The sequence below is a fragment of the Fundulus heteroclitus genome, chromosome 22 (genome assembly GCF_011125445.2).
Source record: "Fundulus heteroclitus isolate FHET01 chromosome 22, MU-UCD_Fhet_4.1, whole genome shotgun sequence".
Taxonomy (NCBI): Eukaryota; Metazoa; Chordata; class Actinopteri; order Cyprinodontiformes; family Fundulidae; genus Fundulus; species Fundulus heteroclitus.
In genome coordinates, this window is record NC_046382.1 from 22,270,684 (window position 1) to 22,294,275 (window position 23,592).

The 23,592-nt window shown below is 38.0% G+C and overlaps 1 protein-coding gene across 1 annotated transcript in view; it reads left to right on the forward strand.

Moving 5' to 3' along the window:
• Positions 1–23,089, forward strand: part of loxl4 (lysyl oxidase-like 4) — a 34,431-nt gene extending 11,342 nt beyond the window's left edge. The window contains exons 8-15 of the mRNA XM_021307591.2: positions 4,997–5,151; positions 5,238–5,405; positions 5,707–5,869; positions 5,955–6,198; positions 8,379–8,494; positions 10,154–10,290; positions 20,292–20,403; positions 20,484–23,089. Coding sequence (XP_021163266.2) covers positions 4,997–5,151; positions 5,238–5,405; positions 5,707–5,869; positions 5,955–6,198; positions 8,379–8,494; positions 10,154–10,290; positions 20,292–20,403; positions 20,484–20,554 — 1,166 coding nt within the window. The 3' untranslated portion in view covers positions 20,555–23,089. The remainder of the gene's footprint in view (positions 1–4,996; positions 5,152–5,237; positions 5,406–5,706; positions 5,870–5,954; positions 6,199–8,378; positions 8,495–10,153; positions 10,291–20,291; positions 20,404–20,483) is intronic.
• The last annotated feature ends 503 nt before the right edge of the window (positions 23,090–23,592 follow it).

Below are 23,592 nucleotides of genomic sequence, written 5' to 3' on the forward strand. Positions count from 1 at the left end.
TCTTGCAAGATCCAAGCTAGCTTTTCATTTACTCACTCAGCGCCTGTTTTTTTTTTTTTCTTTTCAACTGGAAATGTCCAGCTCCTGTATCACCCACAGTTACAGTCAGTATCCAGCTGTTCCAGTGGTGTCCCCACCCTTACGACATGTGAGGGAGAACGGCTTCCCCATGTCTCAGGTTACCAGGGTGTAGTCTGAAAACCTTCTGAAGGGGCTGAAATGTGGGATGATGTTCCACTGCTTTAGCTCTTCAGACGATCAAAGCAAATGTAATTTTATATGTTATTTCTGTAGATGTAATTTATGCTGGCTTTCTTTTTGACGACCCAGCAGACCTAAAGTTAAATCTGCCAAACATTTAACACATTTTTCATTGTGACATTTGGTTCTGATGAGTCCTGTAGTGCATGTCTAGACATTAAGGGGATAGTTAAGTATTTTTGAAGTGATATTCAGTGTGAAGAGTTATAAGTAGTAGATAACCGCCCCAAATTCTCCCTCTAGTATTATGTTCAGATTATGATGTCCAAGGTCCTGAAGCTACAAATTATTCTGTGATGGTATAAGACCAAAGCACACTTCTAATTAAAACATCTCTCATCCGAAAAATGTTATATCAGTTTATGCAAACACTTTTTTTTATGAATTTTTGAACAGTCTTCATGTGTGCATTGGATGATTATGTACTAGGGGTAACAGTACAGATATTCATCCCATAAATTATCAATAAAGCTTTTTGATTTGGAACAGACGTACCAAATGAATACAACATTGTTTGAAACCTGAAGACGTGCAGAATGCTTACATACAGAACTTAAAGGTAGAGTTGTCATTTTTTAAGGAAGCTTCCCCAAGTCCCTTTTTGAATAACTGTGCATGTGCAAAATCGTCTTACATGCTCTTCCACTCCTTAGGGGTTTGCGTGAAAAAGATCTTCCAAATCTGCTCTGGTCTTATTACTTTCTACTGAAATCTTCCTCTTCTTCTCACAAACTTGTACGAGGTTAGCTTCTTGTGACTCTCACCCATGTTGAGAGCATATGGTTAGAGGGGCGGAGCTACAATGAACGGCTAACACCAAAGCTAACCGCTAAGCTGACCACTAAGCTAACCGCTAAGGTAAACAGATACATAAACACTAGAAATGCACATGCGCATCCAGCAAGCAGAAACTAACAAGGAACGTGCGCGCACACTGTCGTTGCATGAGTATGTTAGAATAATTCGCATGTGGGACAACCAATAGTTGAGGCGATACTCCCAGAACTTGAGGGACAGAGGGGGGTGAGGGCAGGAACAAAACTCTGACAAATCCCTTTCCTTTGGTGGGAAATGCATTAATTTTTATTATAGTATTATTATTTAATTTAATACATTAGGATCTAAATATTTAGTTTAATTAAAATGGTATATGGTTTTAATATTTAATTTGCAGCCATTATGTACGGAGTTTGCATGCTCATATCCTTTTTTGTAAAGACCCAGATTGCATCCTAAAGTATTTGCGATTCTTTCAGCCAGCTGACTGGCAATGTGGGGCAAAATGGGGGAAAGAAAAGAGCTGCTGTGCTTCATTCAGCTTGAAAAATCTCCAGTCACTATACCATTTTTTCTGGCATCTCATTAAAATAACTTAAAACAGTAGAAAGAGCATTATGATGGAAGGCTTCGGTAGCTTTGAAACTGTAACTTTTTAACACCTTGCTTGACTTGAAGTATCGCGCAATTGCTAAACAGTCAGCTATTTTCTAAAGCTGATGAAACCTTACATACACCTCAGAAAAAATTGTTTAGATTATATTGCTCTACGAATGGCTCTTCTATCATAGAATGATGAGGGCAGTGAACACCCACATTTCCATACTTAGTTAAAACTACAAACTGAGCTACTTGTTTGCTTTTCTTTAGAGAGCTCGCACTCTCTCCCTCGGTCTCTGTCTAACATATACAGTGCTATTTCAAGGTCGCTCTAACTTCAAAGTCTTCTTCCAGCTTCCTCTCTATAACACGTGGCTGTAAATATACATTATTACTGGCATTCATAAAGTTCCATGAAAGCAGGCCAAGGTGTTGCTGAAGAACCCAAACTAAGGTCTTCGATGGAATTGAGAAAAATAGAAAAAATATTTGTGTGTGTGTATAACTTTATTCAGTCTTTGGTCAGTGTTTTAGTAAAACAATTCCTCAGAATGATTTCACATTTTCAAATGCACTTGAGGTTGCAAGCATATCATAGTTTGTATGGATCTTTAAATAATTTTAACTTCACTTCACATTTCTCTAGTCAGAGCTCATCAGGATTCCAACCCAGTCCTGAACAAGCTAGAAAAATGATTCATTCGACTTGATCATTTTCCAAGTCTGGATAAGTATGCCGATTTAAGAGTCTGGATAAGGGATTTGGTTTCCAGGCTAGACTAGTTTTACAAACTTGTCCATGCTCTATTATCTAAATGGTACAAAAATCTGAATTTCTGAAAAAAGTAGGGTTTTTCTTGATTTCTGTTTAGTGGACTTTTTTGTGTTTGCTGCATCAACACTTAAACCTTTATCCAACTCCACTGGCCATCTCCATCAAAATTGCAGTAAAAGCGTGTAGACACGGCAAGCATAAATTATGAAATAAACATTAATGAACACATCTGTTCACTTGTGTCTGACATTTGTTTTTTTCAGCATTCCCATTTCATTTTGGGTTTATTTAAGATCTAATATGCCTTAATCATATTGTTATATGGCGTGTAATGCTGGAAATATGAGTGTGTGTGTATGTTTTTTAATTTGTGGCTTCTGTGTGACATCATGCTAGTCTCTAATTGGTTACTTAAAGGCTTAAAGGAAAATTTTAAACTGGGAATTAAGGATTTGGTATTAAATATTAGCACTACACAGGAAGAGCAAAACTTGTAACGTGCAGTGATATTGGTGAATATCGGCTATGTCTTGACATAAGTGAAGAAGTAATTAACAAGTTTTACTGTCTTTATGCTTTGAGTTCCTAAATATATATACCTCAGACAATTAGTTAAGATAACCTAATTCTGGTCAGTGTCAAATGTTTTAGCATTGAAACAACTCATTTATAGTTTCTTGATAAGGTCAATATCTCTTTATCTTCTAAAACTGTTTATGCTGCATTAAACAACAAGTGTCATCAAGTATATTAAAGGCACAGATAGCTAAAAAACTTGTTATTAAAAATAATTTTCTAACATTTGTTGCTATCCAGGCAGTTCTTTGGCAAGTGCACATTGCTTTTAGTTGATAATGTGACAACAATCAAATTATGATTGATTAGATATCAAGTCAAGTTTTAAAAGTCCAGGTGATTTTGAAATAGACTACATTAAAGCTATCCAGATGTCAAAAACAAGCTGTGAATTAGTCCTTTACCACACTGCCTAACAGGAAGTCAACCTGAAGATCATGTTAATGCTTGATTTGGAGAACATACATATAATAAAACTGAACTTGGTCAACATTTTCTACTCAAATGTTCAGAATGTCATAAATATCCATTTGAGTCTGGAATACCATAGAGTTTTTATTAGAAAATTCATACTAACCCTGTCTGATGAGCACTTGAGCAATTGGAGTAGAAAATGTCAGCTTCCAACTCATCATTCACAGATTTAATATTTAACTATGTTGTTAAAATCCTGGTTGGGTTTGATCACGCTTATGTCAGGAGGCCGATGGGTTTATTCAAATGCTTAATTAATGCAATTCTTTAAGACCCAGAGCTGATAATGTCTAGGGAAAGAATATGGAGACGAAATGACACACACACTTTACTGGATGTAAAACCAAGCCAAAACAGAGTATATTTCATAATGAAAAATGTTCTAATCTAGGATGCTTAATGATTTCACCACAAATGTTGATTTTCCATCCTCTACCTTTTTATTTTAACAATGTCTAAATAACCAAGCAAAACCTGCTTCAGTAAATTTAGGATCATCATCATTCCTGAATATAATTATAGGGACTACGTTACTGTTTCCTTTTTGACCAACTGTGTTATCTTTACTGTGTAATTTTGCCATTGAGGTACACAGCTATAAGGTCCCATGGATAAAGATGGGACCAAAGCACCGTTACGCCTGTGAGTGTTTGTTTGTATATCGAAGCATGTGTGGCTGGTTGTTCCTGGGGATTTATTTTGGGGTGAGGTTTAAACAGACCCTGTCACAGTTCATTCTGAGGATCTCTTTCATGAGCGTTTGCCTCAACAAGTTAAACATTGGGAGATTAGATCAAGTTTGCGGCAGATAGATGTGGAAGTGGGGAAGATCTGTACTTTTTATACATATGGTGTGAACCAATGCATGATGACCACTGTGCAAGGTACCCTACAATTTGGTAAAACCAGTACAGGAACAGATCAAGTTAGGCTGCAATCTAATCCCCACTATCTTTCTATACTTCCCATTTCTTGTAGTGTATCTTTTTGCTTTTGTTTGTGGGATTTCCGCTGCGTTTGCTTCCACACAGGCTTTTGCTGTTAGCACCTTTTAACGAAACAGTAAAGCCACTGTTCGTTCTATGTTTTCGTGCCCTGTAGCTGCTTTTTTTTTCAAGCATCTTCTGCATTTTTAAGAGATTATCTGGTTGTTAGCATATACGAGTCAGCCTTTTGTTTTGCTACACTCATTTGGTCTTGTTTGCCCACTCAGGGCGGCAGACTACACACAATGTGATTGTTGTCGTTGTTGTGCTCGAAGAGAAAAGAATGGTGGTAATGAGCTATGACAGATGCCTAAAGTAGATGTTTTTGCTGCTATGTTTGGCTCGCAGGACTGTTTTGTCATGACAGATAGAAAGTTTTCATTGATGGTTTGATGCTTGAGCAGAGAAAAGGGTTTACTTTGGTGTGCTCCTTTATTCTACCCGCATTGGGTGGCACAAAACACAAAACAATGTTACCCTTGACTTGCTTGAATGCTTTTTCCTTACATCCATTCCTTAAATTTTATATCTGTTCCTTTTCCTGCAGGTACTGGACCTATTCATATGAACAATGTGCAGTGTATGGGGTCAGAACGCTCCATCCTGGACTGCTACTTCCAGGAAGTCCAACCATGGACATTCAAACACACCCAGGATGCTTCAGTACGCTGTAACGTTCCCAAGACCGGCATAGAGAAAACGGTACAGAAATGTGGTTATCATTGCTGTTGGTGGCTCTCTATAATTATGCATGACCCATCACAATCGTCTATCTCATGGTTTTCCAGGTGCGTCTTGCTGGTGGTAGAGCCTCTTCAGAAGGACGTGTGGAGGTTTTGATGGAGATTGGGGGACGTAAGCGCTGGGGATCTGTCTGCAGTGAAAACTGGGGTATAAATGAAGCTATGGTGGTGTGCAGACAGCTCGGTCTGGGTTTTGCTGCGAGTGCTCATCAGGTAACTAAGATTCAATTACAGCTTGTTTGCCCCCACCTTTTCTCAAATATTTAAAGGATTATTGTCTGAGACTTACAAAGCAGCACTCCCTCTTAAAATAATTATTTTCATTTTTTTTAAAAAACGAGAATCTAATCTCTTGGAGTTGTCAAAATCTCATTAACCCTGTAAATTATTGACAAGAGACTGAAATTAACTCCTGCAGGAAGATCTATGATTGCTGTATTTGTGCTAAGTTCCCTAAATAATGAACTCTAGTGGTGATCTTCTTAATTGTCTTGACACTCTCTTCCTGTGGCAGGAGACATGGTACTGGCCTGGTAACGCAAATGCAAGTGAAGTAATTCTTACTGGGACTCACTGTGTTGGAACAGAGCTTTCCATCCAACAGTGTCGTCGCAACAACCATGTCCACTGCCCTCGTGGTGGAGGAGCTAAGGCTGCTGGGGTCAGATGCTCAGAGAGTAAGTTGAGCCTTTGTTTAGAACCCTTCAGGTCTTTTCTTCTGCTGTGATAACTTTAACATATCTCACATCCAACGTCTTTTAGCTGCTCCAGACCTTGTTTTGGATGCCCAGTTGGTCCAGGAGACTACCTACCTGGAAGACCGACCTCTCCACTTGCTGACTTGTGCACATGAAGAGAACTGCTTGTCGTCCTCTGCTGCCAGAATGAACTGGCCATATGGCCACCGACGCCTGCTGCGCTTCTCTTCCCGTATCATGAACCTAGGTCGATCCGATTTTAGACCAAAGGCATCGAAAGATAGTTGGACATGGCATCAGTGTCACAGGTAGGAGATTAGATCTGCAGAGAAGTAAATGGAGGTGTTGAAGTTTGGCAAAATCTTCTGCCTTTGTTATTCTAGGAAGTAGACTGAACAGGCCAAAACACCACCTGTTCTCAAATCATCAATATGTCCTGCTGGATTAACTAGTTCTGTGGGTTAGTTCCAGATGGAGCATCAATTAAAAATATTACACGGCTAACAGTGCCAGTGAATCATATGCAGTTTCCAGTTGTACATGAATTGTATAGATGTTTACAATCAAGTGCCTGAAATTCTGAAATTATGTAACTAACTGCTTTATTCTGCTAACAAAGGCAGCTTAATTCTCTCAGGTATTGAAATACATGCTTTGGCTAATATTATATTAGCCAATATTTATTAATATCTCTTAATAAATATAGCATATTTCTTCACATAGTGTCTTGAAAAGGCATTCATAGATCTAGAATGTTTTCCATTTACTCACATTAAAACCATCTGTCCAGCAAACCATTTATGTACCCGTTTATCTTTCTAAAGGGGGCTGGTGCCTATCTTTAACAGCCATTGGGCAAGAGGCAGGCTACATCCTGAATATATTATCAGTCTATCATAGGGCAACACAAGGACAAATAACCATGCACACTTCCTAGGAGCAGGCCATCCTTACTAGCTCTGGTTTTATAGAAAGGGCCATTGTCCCTGACTCAGTGAAGGAACGCATCACCACAGTATGATGCTGCCACTACCATGTTTCGTAGCGGTGATGGTGTTTTTAAGGTCATCTACCACATTCATTTTCTGGCACACATGGAGTTTTGAATGTGCACCAAAAATATCAGTACTGGTCTCATTTGACTAGAGCCCATTCCTCATCATGTGTGCTGCGTTCTCTGCATGGCTTGTGGCAAACTAGTAATTGGACTTCTTATAGATTTCTCCCAACAACTTATTTCTTCTTGCCACTTTTCCACGAAGGCCTTACTGGTTCAGAGCATAAGTAATTGTTGTCTTGATGAGAGATTCTCCCGTCTCAGCCGCTCTTCTTGCCTGGGCAGTCAACTTTGTTGGATAGCCACATCTTGGTAGGATTACATTTGTCCTATGCACTTCACAATTAGAGAACTAGGCTTAATAAGATGTCCAAACCTGATCCTGTCTGGTGCGTTCCTTGGTCTTCATAATGTTGTTTAGTTACTCATGTTTTCTTCTGAGACCTTCACTGAACAACCTTGTTTGTGGTTGTAATGGATTTTATTTATTTTTATCAGTGTAAAGGGGGATGAATACAAATGCATGCCTTCAGATTTTAAATTTGCAGAATATTTTGGAAACCATCTACATGTTTCGTTTCACTTCACTAGTTTTTGGGGCGCTATTTTTTGTTGGTCTATCACATATACTCACAATAAGGGGTCTGACTGTATCGTGACAAATGTGGACAATTTCAAAGGATAAGAATGTTTTTGCAAGGCACTTTACCATCTAATCCCCAACCAGCAACTACTGTATTGACACTACTTAGGCTCTAATTAAGCACTGCATATAAAATAAATAAATAAATAAATAAATCTTCCAGTCACAGGTTTTTGCAAAAGCTCAAGATGTTACAGGCCAAACGTTTTGGTAATTTTTCCCCAAAGTCTTCTGGGAGGAAGAAAGTAAATATTTTCTTAATGTAATGATAAATTCCTCCCTGTCTAGTAATTAGATTTATGCAAATTAAATTGAAATGAATTGCTACCAGGAAAACAAAAAATGCTGAAGGTTTGCTGAAACAGCAAACTATATGTTAGACACTTTAAAGCAGTTGTCTCTTTGGAAGTTGGAAATCTTGTCAACTCTCCTGATTTGTGTGCTCGTCTGTGGCAGTGATAGATGAACAAGAAAAGTCCCCCATAGTTGCAAGTTATCCAAGGGACAAGCTGCTTTTGGTAAAAATCAAGTCTCCCTCAGTTTGCTATAGCATAACATACTAATGGATGGTAGTTTCAAAGCACCCTATTCACTTAGAAAGAGTAAATAGCCCAACAGAGCAGACCCTTAAACAAGCCTCTGTTAATAGTGTTATGGTGACACCCTGCTCATGTTCAGGCAGTGAGGTCATAGGGATAGCAGCTATAGGAAGCCAGTGTTTGGTCAGGTAAATGCACACACTCAGCAGACTCAGACTCTCACCTGGACTTTCCCCTCTGACATCACAGGCACTACCACAGCATCGAGGTGTTCACCCATTACGACCTGCTGACGCTAAACGGTACAAGGGTTGCAGAGGGACACAAGGCCAGTTTCTGTCTGGAGGACACGTACTGCCCTGATGGTAATGTTCTTGAAGTCATGCTGTTTCCCATTACTGACAGGAAATTCATTTAAATATGTCTGCTACCAGCAATCAACGTTTACTGTTACTTTTAGATTTTCTCACAGAGTCCAGTAGGTTCGTGCAAACGGACACGTCTAGTTCCAGGCTTTGGAGTTCAGGCTTATCACAAGGTTGTGTGCTGCCCCCTTGCTTTCTGTAATGTACACAAATAGCTGCTGAACGTCTCAGGATAGCAGTGATGTCCTGTCCCTTCTTCAGGATTCAGAACCTAGTCATGGTTAGGCCTTAACTGTCTGTGTTAAAGGCTACATATCATGCTTTTAAGTTCTTCCTTTTCACATTTAAAGCTGTAGTAGGGAGTTCTGAGAAAACTGTGGACGTAGCCTAAAAACTTGAGCAAGCACACCTTCCTTTTTTTCACAGATCACCTGTCTCATATTTTATTGTCAGGATATGGTGACAGTTTTTACAAATACGTAAAAAGTACATAAAATGTAGCACTACAAGTTATCTACTTCGCCTTTAAATTGTTTAGTTGTGGTCTATATTAAGTGGAACTGCATTGTTTTGGTCTGAATTCCTCATCAATACAGCTCCACACGTCAATTCTGAAATCCGTCTGAGAGCAACTCGTTTTGCTTTAAAAGCAAATGAGGCACTTCACAGTACACAACAAAATGTATTTAAGGGCTAAAAAGTGGAGTTTGCATAATACGTCCCCTTTAAATGTTGTGGAAATAACTTTCTGTATCATAATGTGTCAAAAACAAAGTAGCTTATTATTAATTTTTTACAGGGTCAGAGAGTGCTGCAAACGAGTAGCATTTGCCATAGGAAGCTTGAGATTGTGGACTCCTATAAGTATCTTGACATTGTTTGAGTATAGGTAAAGTTTTACGTTAACACAGATCTTATTGTCAAAAGGGGTAACGGAGTAAATATTTACTGTGAAGGCTAAACACCTTTCTTGTTTGTAATACGATTCAAAAAAATTTAACCAATCTTTCATTGAAAGTCTCTTAACCCTTTCCGTTATCTATTGGCTTAATTGGCAGCACATACAAAGACAGCTCGCATAGTCTTGCGAATGTGTGGTCCAAGATTGTTGGACTATAGAAGAGACTTTGGAAATCTTTGTAAGAAACAGATCAATAGAAAAAGAAAGAAAAGTATCTGCCAGCTTGACCACATCCTTAAAGCAGAATTTCTGCTGTTGCCTTCAGGCCATCTTTATATTGCACCCAAGTCCAGAACTAATCACTACTCTAGGGCCTTCATTCCCTCTGCTATCAAAAATTTTAAACATGGAAAATATGTAGAGGTTTTGTGTTTAACTTTTTGGTACTTATACTTTGTTTAATTGATTAAACATTCTGGTTACTGGATGTATGATCAAGGTAAATGTGTGAACTGGTAGGCTACAAATGATTTGTACATTGGGATCAATGAATTTGAACTAAACTGAACATCATTGCAGTTTGTACTTGTTCATTCTCCTTTTACTTGTGGTCTCTCAAATAAAATATCTTACATTAAAAAAACAAGTAATGTATTACAAATAAAGTCAAAGACTCCTAAAAATAAAACAATGTTCAAGCATTAATTAATCTTCAATATTGTCTTTAATAAATTAGTTTGTATATGTGTGTGCCATAGGAGTCCAGAAGAGGTTCTCCTGCTACAACATGGGTGATCAAGGCATTTCTGTGGGCTGCTGGGACACTTACCGTCATGACATTGACTGTCAGTGGGTTGACGTCACAGATGTACGACCAGGGGACTACATTTTCCAGGTTTGAAGTGGTTTTAAACTCTCCCCAATATTATTTCTTCCTGTTTTGGGCTGATAACAAATCTGAGGCCATAGTACTCAACCAGAAAAAGGTTGATTGATCCATCTGGGTTGGGAGTCGGTCTCTGCCTCAAGTAGAGAAATTTAAGTATCTTGGTGTCTCATTCATGAGTGACGATAGGATGGAACGACTGACGGATGGGGGCTGCATATGCAGTAATGCAGGATCTGCTCTGGTCTGTCGTGGTAAAGAAAGAGCTGAGCCAAAAAGCAAAGCTCTCGATTTACAGATCCATCTACATTCCGACCCTTACCCATGGTCAGGAAGAATAGATCATGCACACAAGCAGCCAAAATAAGCTTCCTCTGGAGAGCAGCCAGGCTCAGCCTTAGAGGTAGGGTAAGAAGCTAGATTATACGGGGGAGCTCAAAGTAGACCTGCTGCTTCTCTGCAGCAAAAGGGGGCACTTTATATACCCCCCCCCCCACCCCGCGTTTTTATACATCAACAACAGTGATACCAAAGATGGTATGTAGAATATACTATATAGCTGTGACACCATCCATGGGAGCATATCATCTACCATGACCATATAACGTAGAAGGTATTCCTGGATCAATGTGTGCTTCTGTGCTTTTTTTGTGTCTCTGCTCTGTCTTCTCTAACTGCCAGTCTGTCGAGGCAGATGACCTTTGACACACTGAGACTGGTTCTGCTGGAGGTTTTCCTTCCCGCTAAAGGGGAGATTTTCTCTCCACTGTCGCTTCATGCTTGCTCGGTACGTGGGATTGCTGCAAAGCCATGGACAATGCAGACGACTGTCTACTGTGGCTCTACGCTCTTTTATGAGGAGTGAATGCTGCTTGTCAAGACTTGATGCAATCTGCTGGGTTTCCTTAGATAGGAAACTTTTTGACCAATCTGTCTGTATGATTTGATTGAATCTGACTTTACAAAATGCCTTGAGATGACATGTGTTGTGAATTAGCGTTATATAAATAAAATAGAAGCGAATTGAACATACTAGAATTGTCAAAATAGTCAATGTCTCTATATAATCAACACTAAAAACATAGTTATTTAAAGATACAGATTTCCACCCATCCATTGTCTTCCGCTTATCCGGGGTCGGGTCGCGGAAGACGGATTTGTACTCAAATACAGATTTGAATAATCTGTATAACTTGACCCATATACATTCTTCCCACAGCAGCGCACAGAGACTCTCACATCTCTTCCCTGCCACTGCACAATTACACCTGTCCCAAATAATGAGCTGCTGGTGGAAGTTTAAAAGTCTGCTAACATGTGGAGAACAGCCAGCAGAAAACATGCAACCCTCTTAAAAGATAAGATAAATACAGAGCTGTTCAGAGAAACTTTCCCAGGCAGACAGACTAGAAAAATTAAATGCCGAACGATGCTACATGCAAAGTTATCATTAGCACCCACTTTGAGCTTGCAGAGCTGCATCTTGACATGCAACCCTTCATTGTTAAATGTCAATCACCCCCCAACTGTAATTTCTGCCAGGCCTTTTGAGTTTTCTGGGGGGAAAACTGCAGTGCATCTTTGCCAAAGACTATAGATTCTATAAAGAAAATTCATTTCATGGGTTTCCAAAGACTTATGCCTTGGTGGGATTTCTCTTTTTAGTCTTATGAATGCTGCAAACCACTTTTATTGCATTCTTTACCTTTGCCATTTATACCCTTTTTTTTACTTCAAGTCTTGCAACTTGCAGAAGTGAACAGATCAAACACTCCGACCCCCATTATCATCAATTTCCATGTCAGAACCTTGAGCCCGCTGCGGTATGTGGTGTTCTTCAGATCTTAGCATGCTTCCAATTACCTCCAAGCTGTGGAAGACATGTTACAGTGACACTCACCATTTGAACCCCCCGTTAATTATCACTGTCGCCCAGTCAGTTAGCGGGTTATTTTGCTCTTGCACACCCAGTATTTGTCAGTTGACACATATTTAATCTATTCTCAGACTGGTTTGTATAATTTGCCCAGGGCTGATGTGTCACACATGTGATGGCTTGTTCCAACTGGATGTGTTTTAAGCATCTTGAAAAGGGTTTATTTATACAGTTTTATTTTGGTGTAGTGCAGTGTGAAGACCCATAAAGTCAGGGAAGAAACCTAAAGTAAGCAATGAACAAGTTAATCACCAAAGGTTCAAAACAGAAAAACAAACATCTTTAACAGCAGCACTCTTTGTCTTCATCATGATCTTTCTTTTATGTAATAAAGTGAAGATAAGTTTGATTCTTCTTTCTGATGCCAGGCTTTACAAAAAAAAAAAAAAAAACAAAAAAAAAAAAAACAGCCGTTCTTGTACCTGCCAGAAACCAACCAATTTACCCAAGTTAACAATTGGCCTTCTTTAGTCAAACAGCACCTAGTTCCCATTTTCCATTAGTAACGGCTAATTTGCCACCAAAGAATTTTTCCCTGCCCTGTTTTTATTTTTACTGCCTCCTCTCCAGCTAAGAGATGCCTTTTGCCCCGTATGCTGAGGCCCAACGCTGTAATTTACTCAAAAAAAAAGAAAAATTAAGAGACACTTTTTTGGTGCATTCACTGTGTTTTCTAAATGTTTTTTCCTATTTTGGTGTATATTGGCTTCTTTCTCCCAGAAGCTGTTTGTAACCTGTACTTAAAGTGGGTGTAGTAGTTTACAGAGCAGCTATTAGAGTAAATGGCTTCACAGTATTATCTCTAGGCCAGATTAGGAGAATGGTTGTATCAGCAGTTATAGAGCTGCTCTGCAAATGACACGCCATTAGTACATGTACGTTAGCACCCAGAATAAGACTGAGTTCAGACATATAAACATGCTTACGCATAACTGCTCTATTGCAACAGACTTGCCTTTTAGGCTAAAATATTTTTATTTTTATTTTTGCAGCGCTATGGTGGTGCAAGGCGGAGTGCACGTTCCTCCTGAGCAAGAGCTTAACCCTGCCCTGTGTTATAATTTAATTTCCATCAGACCCCTGTAAATGTTGCAGAACCTCTTCAGCGGCCAGTTTCGTCTGGCCAGATCTAAAGAAGTTGGCACATGCTATAAACATTTTTACAGTTTTTTTTTTTTTGTTGAAAGATTTTTTTTTTTTTTTTTTTTTTTTTTTTATTTATTTATTTATTCGAACATGATACAAATATAAAAATAAAATAGTGCACAGTAACAAGAAGTGCATAAGAAAGAAGAGAAAATACAGATTTTTGTTTCAGTTAACATATCATGCTCAAAACGGGGTAGGAAGAAGTGAGAACTTATAAACTCCTACCCCTAAACACTTGAGACTTTAGAGTTCTACTGTCATTAGAAAAAAAAAATCAAAATCAAAGTGGCAGTTTGAAGTAACAGTTACTAATATTTACCTATACATTTTCCCATTTTATGCTGGTTTATCTTTCTAAACCCTTACACCAAGTTATTATCTTCAATACACACCTTATTGCTTTCTGTCCCCATGTGTATATCTATTGAAAATTACCTCTTTGTACCTTCTTTTGAATTGTGTTAAACTATTGCTTTGTTTTAAATCTTCATGTAACTTATTCCATAACTTTACACCTTTAATTGAAATACAGAAGCTTTTCCTTGTTGTTCTAAAATTGCGGATCTTGAAGATTGAGTGACCCCTTAAGTTATACCCCCCTTCTCTTTCAGAAAACGTGCTCTGTATGTGCTCAGGTAACAACTTCTTTGATACCTTGAACATAAATTGAGCCATTTTAAATTCTACAAGGTCGTCAAATTTGAGAATTCTGGATATTATGAAGAGCGGGTTTGTGTGCTCATAATAACCGACATTATGGATGATTCTAATGGCTCGTTTCTGTAGGACGGTTACCGGATGTAAAGAGCTCTTGTAATTAACTCCCCACACTTCACAGCAATATGATAAATATGGTAAAATCAGAGAGTTATATAGAGTATGAAGTGATTTAGCATTCAATACATGTCTAGCTCTGGCCAATATGGATATACTTCTACTGAGTTTACTCTGTAAATGTTGAATATGAGGTTTCCAACTGATTTTGTCATCTATTATTAAACCGAGGAACTTATTAGCAAAAACCCTTTCTAGAGTTACGTCCTCTATTTGAACTTGAATTTCAATATTTTTATAACTGTTCCCAAAGACCATGAATTTCGTCTTGTCCAAATTTAGGGATAATTTGTTATGGTCAAACCATATCTTTAACTTACTAATCTCTGAAGTGACTGTTGAGAAAAGATGCTCTAAATTATCTCCTGAGGCTAGAATATTTGTGTCATCAGCGAATAAGATAAATTTTAATGCATTGGACACTTTACTGATATCATTTATATAAAGATTAAATAAAATTGGTCCCAATACTGATCCTTGTGGTACTCCACAGACAGTCTCCTGCCAATCAGATTCCACATCTCCCAATTTCACAAATTGTTTCCGGCTCTTTAAATAACTCCTCATCCAGTCAGAAACTACTCCCCTAATTCCATAGCGTTCTAATTTTTTAAGTAGGATTTCATGATTTATTGTATCAAAAGCTTTCTTTAAATCTATAAATATCCCTACTGCCAGTTTCTTACTATCTATTGCGTTGGTTATTTCTTCTATTAAGTCAGTTACGGCCAGCGATGTTGACCGGTTTGCTCTGAATCCATATTGACTGCTGATAAGTAGCGAATGTTTTTCTATGAATTGTTCCAGTCTTTTCTTAAAGAGTTTTTCCAGGATTTTAGAAAATTGTGGGAGAAGAGAAACAGGCCTGTAGTTAGTGAAGAGGTGTTTGTTGCCAGTTTTATACATTGGTTTGACCTTCGCTATTTTCATTTTGTTGGGAAATGATCCTGTTTGAAATGATAAATTGCAAATATAAGTTAGTGGTTTAGAGATTCCTTTAATTACTATTTTAATAGTTTTCATGTCCAGATCATCACAGTCAGTGGAAGTCTTATTTGTACAGTTATTCACAATGTTTATGATTTCTTCTTCTAGTACAGGGTTGAGATATAAGGAGCTGGGATTATTCTCAATTAGATATTGCTGAGTTGCAGTTTTTGTAGTCGGTATTTTTTCTGCTAGTTGAGGTCCTATATTAACAAAAAATCTATTAAATTTATTGACGACACTTTTCAAATCAGTTATATTCTGTTCATTATCTATAAAATAGTCTGGATATTTGTTATTGTTAACTTTTCTAATGACTCTATTTAAAATATTCCATGTTTCCTTAATGTTGTTTTTATTCCTATCCAGTAATTTATAATAATAGTCCTTTTTACATGTTTTTATAATATTAGTTAACTTATTTTTATATTTCTTATATTTGTTTTCTGATTCAGACGTTCTATGTTTTAGAAATTCTCTATAAAGTTTGTTTTTCTTTTTACATGCCTTTTGTATTCCTTTTGTGATCCACTGTTCATTTTTTTGATTGCTTTTCCTGTTATATTGTTTGATTGGGCAGTGCTTGTTATATAATATTTTAAATATTTTTAAAAATTCATCATATGCTGAATTCACATCATTCATTTTATATATTAATCTCCAATCATAGGCCAACAACTCGGCTTCTAGAGCTCTTAGTGTCTCTTCAGACGTAACCCGTTTGTAATGCGTCTCTATTTTTTGATTGTCTGTTTTGCACTTACAGTCGTAGACTATGAACACTGGTAAGTGATCGGTTATGTCATTCATTAATATTCCACTAGTTAAATTATTTTCCAGCACATTTGTAAAAATATTATCAATTAAGGTAGCGCAGTGCGATGTAATGCGACTGGGCCTGGTGATTTTAGGATACAAGCTTAAACTGAACATGGTGTTAATAAATTCTTCAGTCATTCTATGTCTATTTGGATTGAGAAGGTCAATATTGAAATCCCCACAGAAAAATATTATTTTTTGATTAATTGTTATAAATTTTTCTTCTATCCAGTTGTTGAATACTTCAATGTTTGATCCAGGGGCTCTATAAATGCAACTCACTAAGACATTTTTCCTTTTTTCCATGAGTATTTCTATAGTCACACATTCAAACATGTTGTCCATCACAGTTGACATTGTTTCAATCAACTTATAATTAATCTTCTTATCAACATATAAAGCTACTCCTCCTCCATTTTTGTTTTCTCTGTTCTTACAAACCATTTCATAACCATTGATTTCAAAGTCTATGCCCTTATCACTATTGAGCCAAGTTTCTGATAAGGCAATAACATTGAATGTCTGTGAAAGTTGTTGGAGGTATTGTTTGATGCTGTCAAAATTTGCATAGAGGCTTCTGCTATTAAAGTGAATTATTGACAGCTTTTGTTCCATTTTAATGCTGTTATTGAACTGATCATCACTGTAATAGTGACAACTATCATTGCTGACATTATAGAAGTTGTTATCAGGATCAATGTCAATTTCAATATCTTGCTGATGATAGTTTCTGTGTTGGAATACGGGTAGCTCTATATCCTCATAGGCCGTGATATGTTGCATGTTTCTCATTCAGAAGTGAACGTCAGCTATGTCTGGCTGTCTGTCATACATTGTTGGATAATTTAGGGGTACTAGTACGTGGATGGGTGATCAACTTATCATAACGTAGGTAAGCAATGTCCCCTCTTTGACGTGCTGCTTTTAAGTCCGGCATTAGTTCCGCCCTCCTTTTCCTTACTGCATCCGTGAAGTCTTCGTTAATAAAAATCTTAGATCCCTTAAGTGCCTTGGTGCTCTGCAGAATAGTTGATCTGTCCTTGTATCGTAAAAATTTGACAACAATGGGCCTGGGTCTGTCTCCTCTCTGTTTACCGGTGCGGTGAGCTCTCTCAATGTCAACCTTATGTTGAAAGTTTAGCTTTTCATTTAAAATAGTTTTCACTTTCTCCTCAGTCTCAGCCCAAGTCTCATTTGGTGATTCAGGAATTCCATCAAAAACCAAATTATTTCTTCTTGATTGCCCCTCAAGGTACTCCATTTTATCCGTGATAGTCATCATACCCTCACATACTTTAAATATGTCTGACTGCACCGTGTCATTTCGGTCCTTGTGCTTAGCACTTTCTACTTTAATGTCGTCAATGTCTTTCTGTGTAAATTGCAGACTGGTTTTAATGTCCTGTAGTTCTCGTGTCATTGCGTCCATTCTGGTGTTAGTAGTGTCCACAATGATTTTAACAAAACCCTTAAAATTGTCCTGTTGTTGTTGGAGTAACTCCATATACATTTGCTTTTGCTGGCTCAGCAACTCTTTGACTTGCGTGAGTGATACATAGTCCTCATCTTGTCTCCCGTCGGTCTTGGATCCTTTTGGAGGCATTATTTCGCTTCTTTTTGCCTGTCGCTTCCTTAAGGCTCCTGCTCAGCAGTTGGAGGCCACTGCGTTGTCTCTCTGTGAACACAGACACCTTGGGCCAGACGCGTTGTTCAAGCACAGCCGATCTCTCGCTGTTCAGCTAACTGTGGTGAGTAGCGGTACTTACGGACAAGGCAGAGTTTTACCTCTGCCTGTTGTCAATCCCACGCGTCGTTTTCCACTGGTTGTTTTCTCTGTTAGGTCGGTTAGCTGCCGGACGTTGGCCTCGTCCCGGTTAGCAGCCGTGATGTTAGTAAGCTAGCCGCAGCAAGCTAGCCGCACTGTCGCTCCCTCTGGTGGCGCCGCTCTTGGCTCACCGGTAACGTTGATTCACAAACTCCAGCTCTCGTGAAGCGAGACACGTAAGCGGGAAAAGAACCGCGATGAAAACTCACCTAATTAGTATTACACATGGAGCGTAAAAGTAAGATAAAACAGTGCTAAAACTGCGGAAGTAGCGGAGGTCAACCAAGGCTGCCAGCGCATCCTCCAGTGTGTTTCATACTTTCCACAAAACATGTCAAAAGCAAGTGTTTTAATGGTCATACACTCATATATGGAAAGCCAAATGAAAATCCCTGAGGGCATCAGGTCCATGTGAAAGTTTGGCACATTGTATTTATCTTTACAAATTGGACTCCTGTATGGAAAAGTCATCCAGTTGTCTTTTTATAGCTGAGAAGCAGATTAGCTATAAAGACAAAACCAGTCAACAGTGCAGTTTAATAATTGTCCCTCTTACAATTTTATGTGCAACTGCTGTTTTCTTGAAATGACTCATCCAGTAAAGGGGAGAACAAGGAGGAATCAGGTCATCTCTGTAGGTTAAAGTTAAAGCCTTTTTGGACATGGCTGAGCTTAAAGGTAGAGTAAAGGACTTTTCTGGAAATGTTGATAAGAAACACTCAAGTCCCTTTTTGAATAGCTGTGCATGTGCAGGACCACCCTACCTGCTCTTCCGCTCCTCAGGTAACCCAGCCAGCCAGGTTGATAATGTGTAGCACTCTCCGTTCTGCACATTATCAACCTGGGACTGCTCCCATTGAGTTTGAGGAAAGGCGGGACATTCAGCAGAACTCTCTGAGCTGAGTGGGTGAAGCAGTGCCTAGTGGCCGCCTACCAAAGGTTGATTTTAGCCAGTGACAGTATGAAATTAAGACGTAAACAGCAGGCATGTGGGACAACCAATAGATAAGGCGATACCTCCGGAACTCAAAGCCGAAAAAGATCGTCCACTATACCTTTAATATATGAATGTTTTTTTTATCTGATCCATTTTCTGTTACATTTTTCTGTTGCAGCTCTTAAACTCTATACATTTACATATTAACCAGGTTCCTCCGCTTACTCTAACTTTTGTTTAAAAACACAATTTTAGTCAAAGGCGTATAACCCAGTGTGAGCGTTGATGGTGTCTGTGTTTTTTATGTTCTTTTTGTTTTACTTGTTTTATTAGAATCAGATTTATTGGCCAGGATTGTATGGATGAACAAGTAACTAGTGTTTGGTTTCAAATGCTTGCAGTGTGCCAAAGTTAAGGATAGATATATACATTTTCGTGGGAGTAGAAGGAAAGCTAAAGAAACATTTGTTCATATTTTGTTGGGAACTAAATGTTGTTTTTCCTTTTTTTCCTTTATAAAGGCTGATCATGATAGTGCAGATAAGCCCTGGCAGTAATGTTTGTTATTTTGTTTTATATGAATTAATATTTTAACATTGTACAGCATTTTGGTCAGTGTTGTTGTTTTTAAGGTGCTTTGTAAATAAAGCGGTATGGTGAGATATCACCAACTTTGACTAATGTCCCTTTACGTTCTGAGACAAAAGCATCCCACAGCATGATGCTGCCTCCACCTTGGTTTATACGGTTTCCATTTCTCATAAAAAATAACTACACAAATGATAAATATCAAATCGTAGTTTGATTATTTTGGGAGAAATGAAGTTATGCAAGTCTTGCATAACTTGGGTTCTGTCACTTCTGTTAGTGAGGCATAGTAAGAACCTTTCTGTCTACACTTTTCAGCCACTCATTAATGTGGCTGTTTGTTAACATTTAGTTTTCAAACGTTATTACTGACCAAAGAAGAAATCAATCTATCAAATCAATTCAAAACGTTTTGCACGTTGGACAAAACGTTCTATTCTGATGTCCACTGACTGGGATTGAGGTCTATGTGAAAGTTTCACACATGTCCCGGATGGAAAAGTCATCAAGTCTGTTTATAGCTGAGAAAGAGATTGACTATAAAACAAACAATACCAGCCATGAGAGGTGTTTATTAACGGACGATTTTACAATTTTTATGTGCGACTACTATTTTCTTAAAATGACTTTCCCAGTGAAGGCCAACAATGAATCAGGCCATGCTTTGCCAGTAGAGGTTAACCCCTTATTTAACACGATGAATATGCTTTGATCGAAACCATTCCATTGCAGCTTTGGCTCTATGTTTAGTATAATTGTAATGCTGGAAGGTAAACTCATTCCACATTCCTTAAGTTTTCTGCAGGCTATAACATGTTTTCTTCCAGGTTTTCCCTATGTTAACTTTGACCAGTTTCCCTGTCTTGTGCAGCTATTGTTTTTAATGACTTTCCCAATGAAGGGAGACCAACCATGAACAATCTCATGCCTTGCAGGTGGAAGTTAACCCCTCCTTGGACATGGCTGAGTCCGACTTTATGAACAACGTCATGAGATGTCGGTGCAAATATGATGGCCACAGAGCTTACATGTATAGCTGTCACACAGGTGAAGATAGAACATATTCTATTCATTTTATTCAACCAGATTTCAAATGTTTCGTGACATCAGTGCTGTTTTTTCTACAGGTGACGCTTACAGCGCAGAGACTGAGGACCTGTTTGAGCACCAAAGGCAAATCACCAACAACTTTGTGTAGCTCTTTCCAGGGTCCAGTGCAAAGGCCTTGCAGTGGAGCACAGAGACTATTCAAAGTGGGCAAGGGTCGAAAGGCCCAGGACTCTCAGGACCCTCAGTAACATAATATGGTGCCTGCTCATGTCCTTGCAGATCTGGGTAAAATATTCATGAACACATCATCTGACAGCAGCAACTATTGCAGGAAATATTCTACTAACTAAAACCTCCATCGGCAGCAGGAGAGGAAAAGGTGCCGCTTTGTCCAACGTGTTTGCTTGTTCTAGTAAAGGGAAAAATAAACCTATAGACACAGATTTGAACTCTTCCGAATCTTAGCAAACTACAGAAATTTGACAACGAACCCATGTGAAAGGGAATGGAAAAAACTGGTTTCATTCTCAAACAGGAAGATATAGAAGCCTGAGATGAGGTTGTGTGAATTTTGTCAAAGAAGATTGAATAACTTGTTTATACACATTTTGCAAAACGTTCCACACATTTCGTATGTTAGTACCGGCTCTCAAAATATTCATTCAAGCTTATAGTCGACTTACTTTGGTGCTCTCATTTTCTCAACCAGCCATACTGTATTGTTATTTCACATTAACTTCAGATAAAAAGATTTTGTACAGTATATTTTGGATAACTTTCTTTAAAAGACATATTTTATTTTATCCATTATTTCCTTCTAACAAAATTATCTTTGATTAGTTTATGAAATGTTGTGCTTCATGTTTAGAGTAGATAAGAGCAGGTCAGTTTTTTTTTAAATAGAAAAACGCACTTTATCTTTAAAACACATATTCAGATTTAGTCTCCTTTTTTAAGTAGCCGCAACATTTAAAACACAGGTTTTTTTTAATTAACTATTATTTTAAACCCTGAAAAGTCAAATCTGAGTTTTTTTTTTGTGATTTTTCTTGTTCATTGCGCTATGCTGTACTTTATTACTTTATTTATTGGTATTTACACAGCATGACCAGTAAATACATTCAAGTGTTTAATCTAAAATCTTTTCCATTTTTCCCAACATACTCATCCGGGGTAAAATCCTTCTCCAGTAGTTAGAGTACACTGTAGGATTTCCATCTTGTAGATGAATAATTGTACATTTGGTTCATTTTCGTCATTAAAACAATTGTAACTGTGCCGTTTTCCTCTTCCAGCCTATCTGATGGGAGGGAAAACTGGTCTGACAAAACCACAGTACGGCAGTAGACAGGCAGGCTGGGTTTTTGAGAGCATATAAAAAGCCTTTTAATTACCACTGTTTGGTTAGACTTAACGTTACAGTTACGATTGAGGGCTCGAGCATGTGCTTTATAAAGAAACAGCATGGCATTGTTACTTATGCAACCATGGAAAAGACAAGAATTTGGATTTCCATCTTTGCATAAACTACAATAGAGATACTGATGATCTGAGAGATTTAGATGGGGGAGACAGGGAGTCAAAGAAAGAATGAGGCAGATGATATTTGGAAAATGATTTAGTCAGAACTACAGTATTCTCTTTGGAAAAAAAAAAGCTGCCTTGTTGTTGGCAGCCTTATGGAGACCACAGGCTGGCATTTCCAGCTCCCCAACGAAAACAACATGTTTGGGAGGAAAAATAAACTATTCATGCTTCGAAGCAGTAAACACTGGCCTTGTTTTAACTTAAACAGGCCTTCTGAATTGTGCTGTACTCTGTGCTTTTTTTCTGAATAAGTAGTAGCTCAACAGACATTAAAAGAGCTCCGTGGGACTTATGTTAGTGTCGCTGTCCCAGTCTTTTAATGGATTTTATTAGTTCGACTTCTTGTCTGAAAGGGTTCAGACGGTTCAGTGGACAGTTTTCAATGCATGTAATTCACTAAGTCAGATGTACCCCTAATAATATTTCTGACAAGATATTTCTTTGTCAATTTAATAACTCACATATAAAATTTTTCATGTCAACCTCATATTTCTATTTTATTTTGTCTTACATAAAAGTCCAGAAATGTTTATTTTAAGGTTATCTGTTGATATGTGCGTTTTTCATTTTGACATAATACCATTGTCTGTTGTTTGTGTTATTTAAAAGTATGTTACTCCATAGCATGAATTGGTTCATATTCCTCATATTACTGTATAGCTACCTATGCTCTATGCATAGCACTGGGATATTGTTTTCTATGGCCAGTTTTGCTTGCGTCTTTAAAGCTGAGAGTGAAACCCAAAAAAGCGCTGATACTGTTATATTCATAGAAAGCTGTACTCTCAGGGACTTTGACCTCATTTAAACGATATATTTCATATGATGTGACTAATTTTAATTTTTGCTGTGATGACAACAAATAAAACCGGAGCGGTTTTCGAAATGTCGGTGCTCTTACGAAAACTAATTTGTACCCACATGTTTACTTTGAAGGTAAGAATTTAAGGTATGATGGCGATAAGCTTTGTTACCTTTCATACCCTGAAGGAAGTTCAGATAACTGCGGATACGCACTGTCTGAGTCAGAGTCAAATCCCAACCCATTCATTCATCATTACTGTGAATCAATAAAACTTCATCTCACACTAAGCTGTCTGATGCTTCCTGCCTCATTCTTGTTAATGCATGGCACATTACAAGAATTAATCACAAAGTAGCCCGGAGAACTAACTATTCTCTGTAAAAAGACAAAAGTTAAACACAGAGCTCCGCAGAAATAATCATGCAACCTGAACTTTTCACATGTTGACACTTTTACAACCAAAGGAAGCCGTGTAGTTTATGTCCACGGAAAAGAGAGAGTGCCTGTGAACATCGTTAACATTTTCAAGTCTTGCTACAGATTATCAATTGTTTATAGGTGTAGACTTTGACTAGGCCGTCCTAACATAGTTGTGCTTTGATCCATGCTCGAAGATGAATCTCTGCCCAAGGCTCAAGTGTTTTGCAGCCTGTAACATTTTCATCTGCCCATCTTCCTATCAACTTTGACCAGCTTCTCTTTCTCTGCTGCAAAAACAAACAAAAAAAAAAACAAACAAACAATTTAGCACCATAATACTACTACCACCACAGGTCACCATACATGTGATGGTG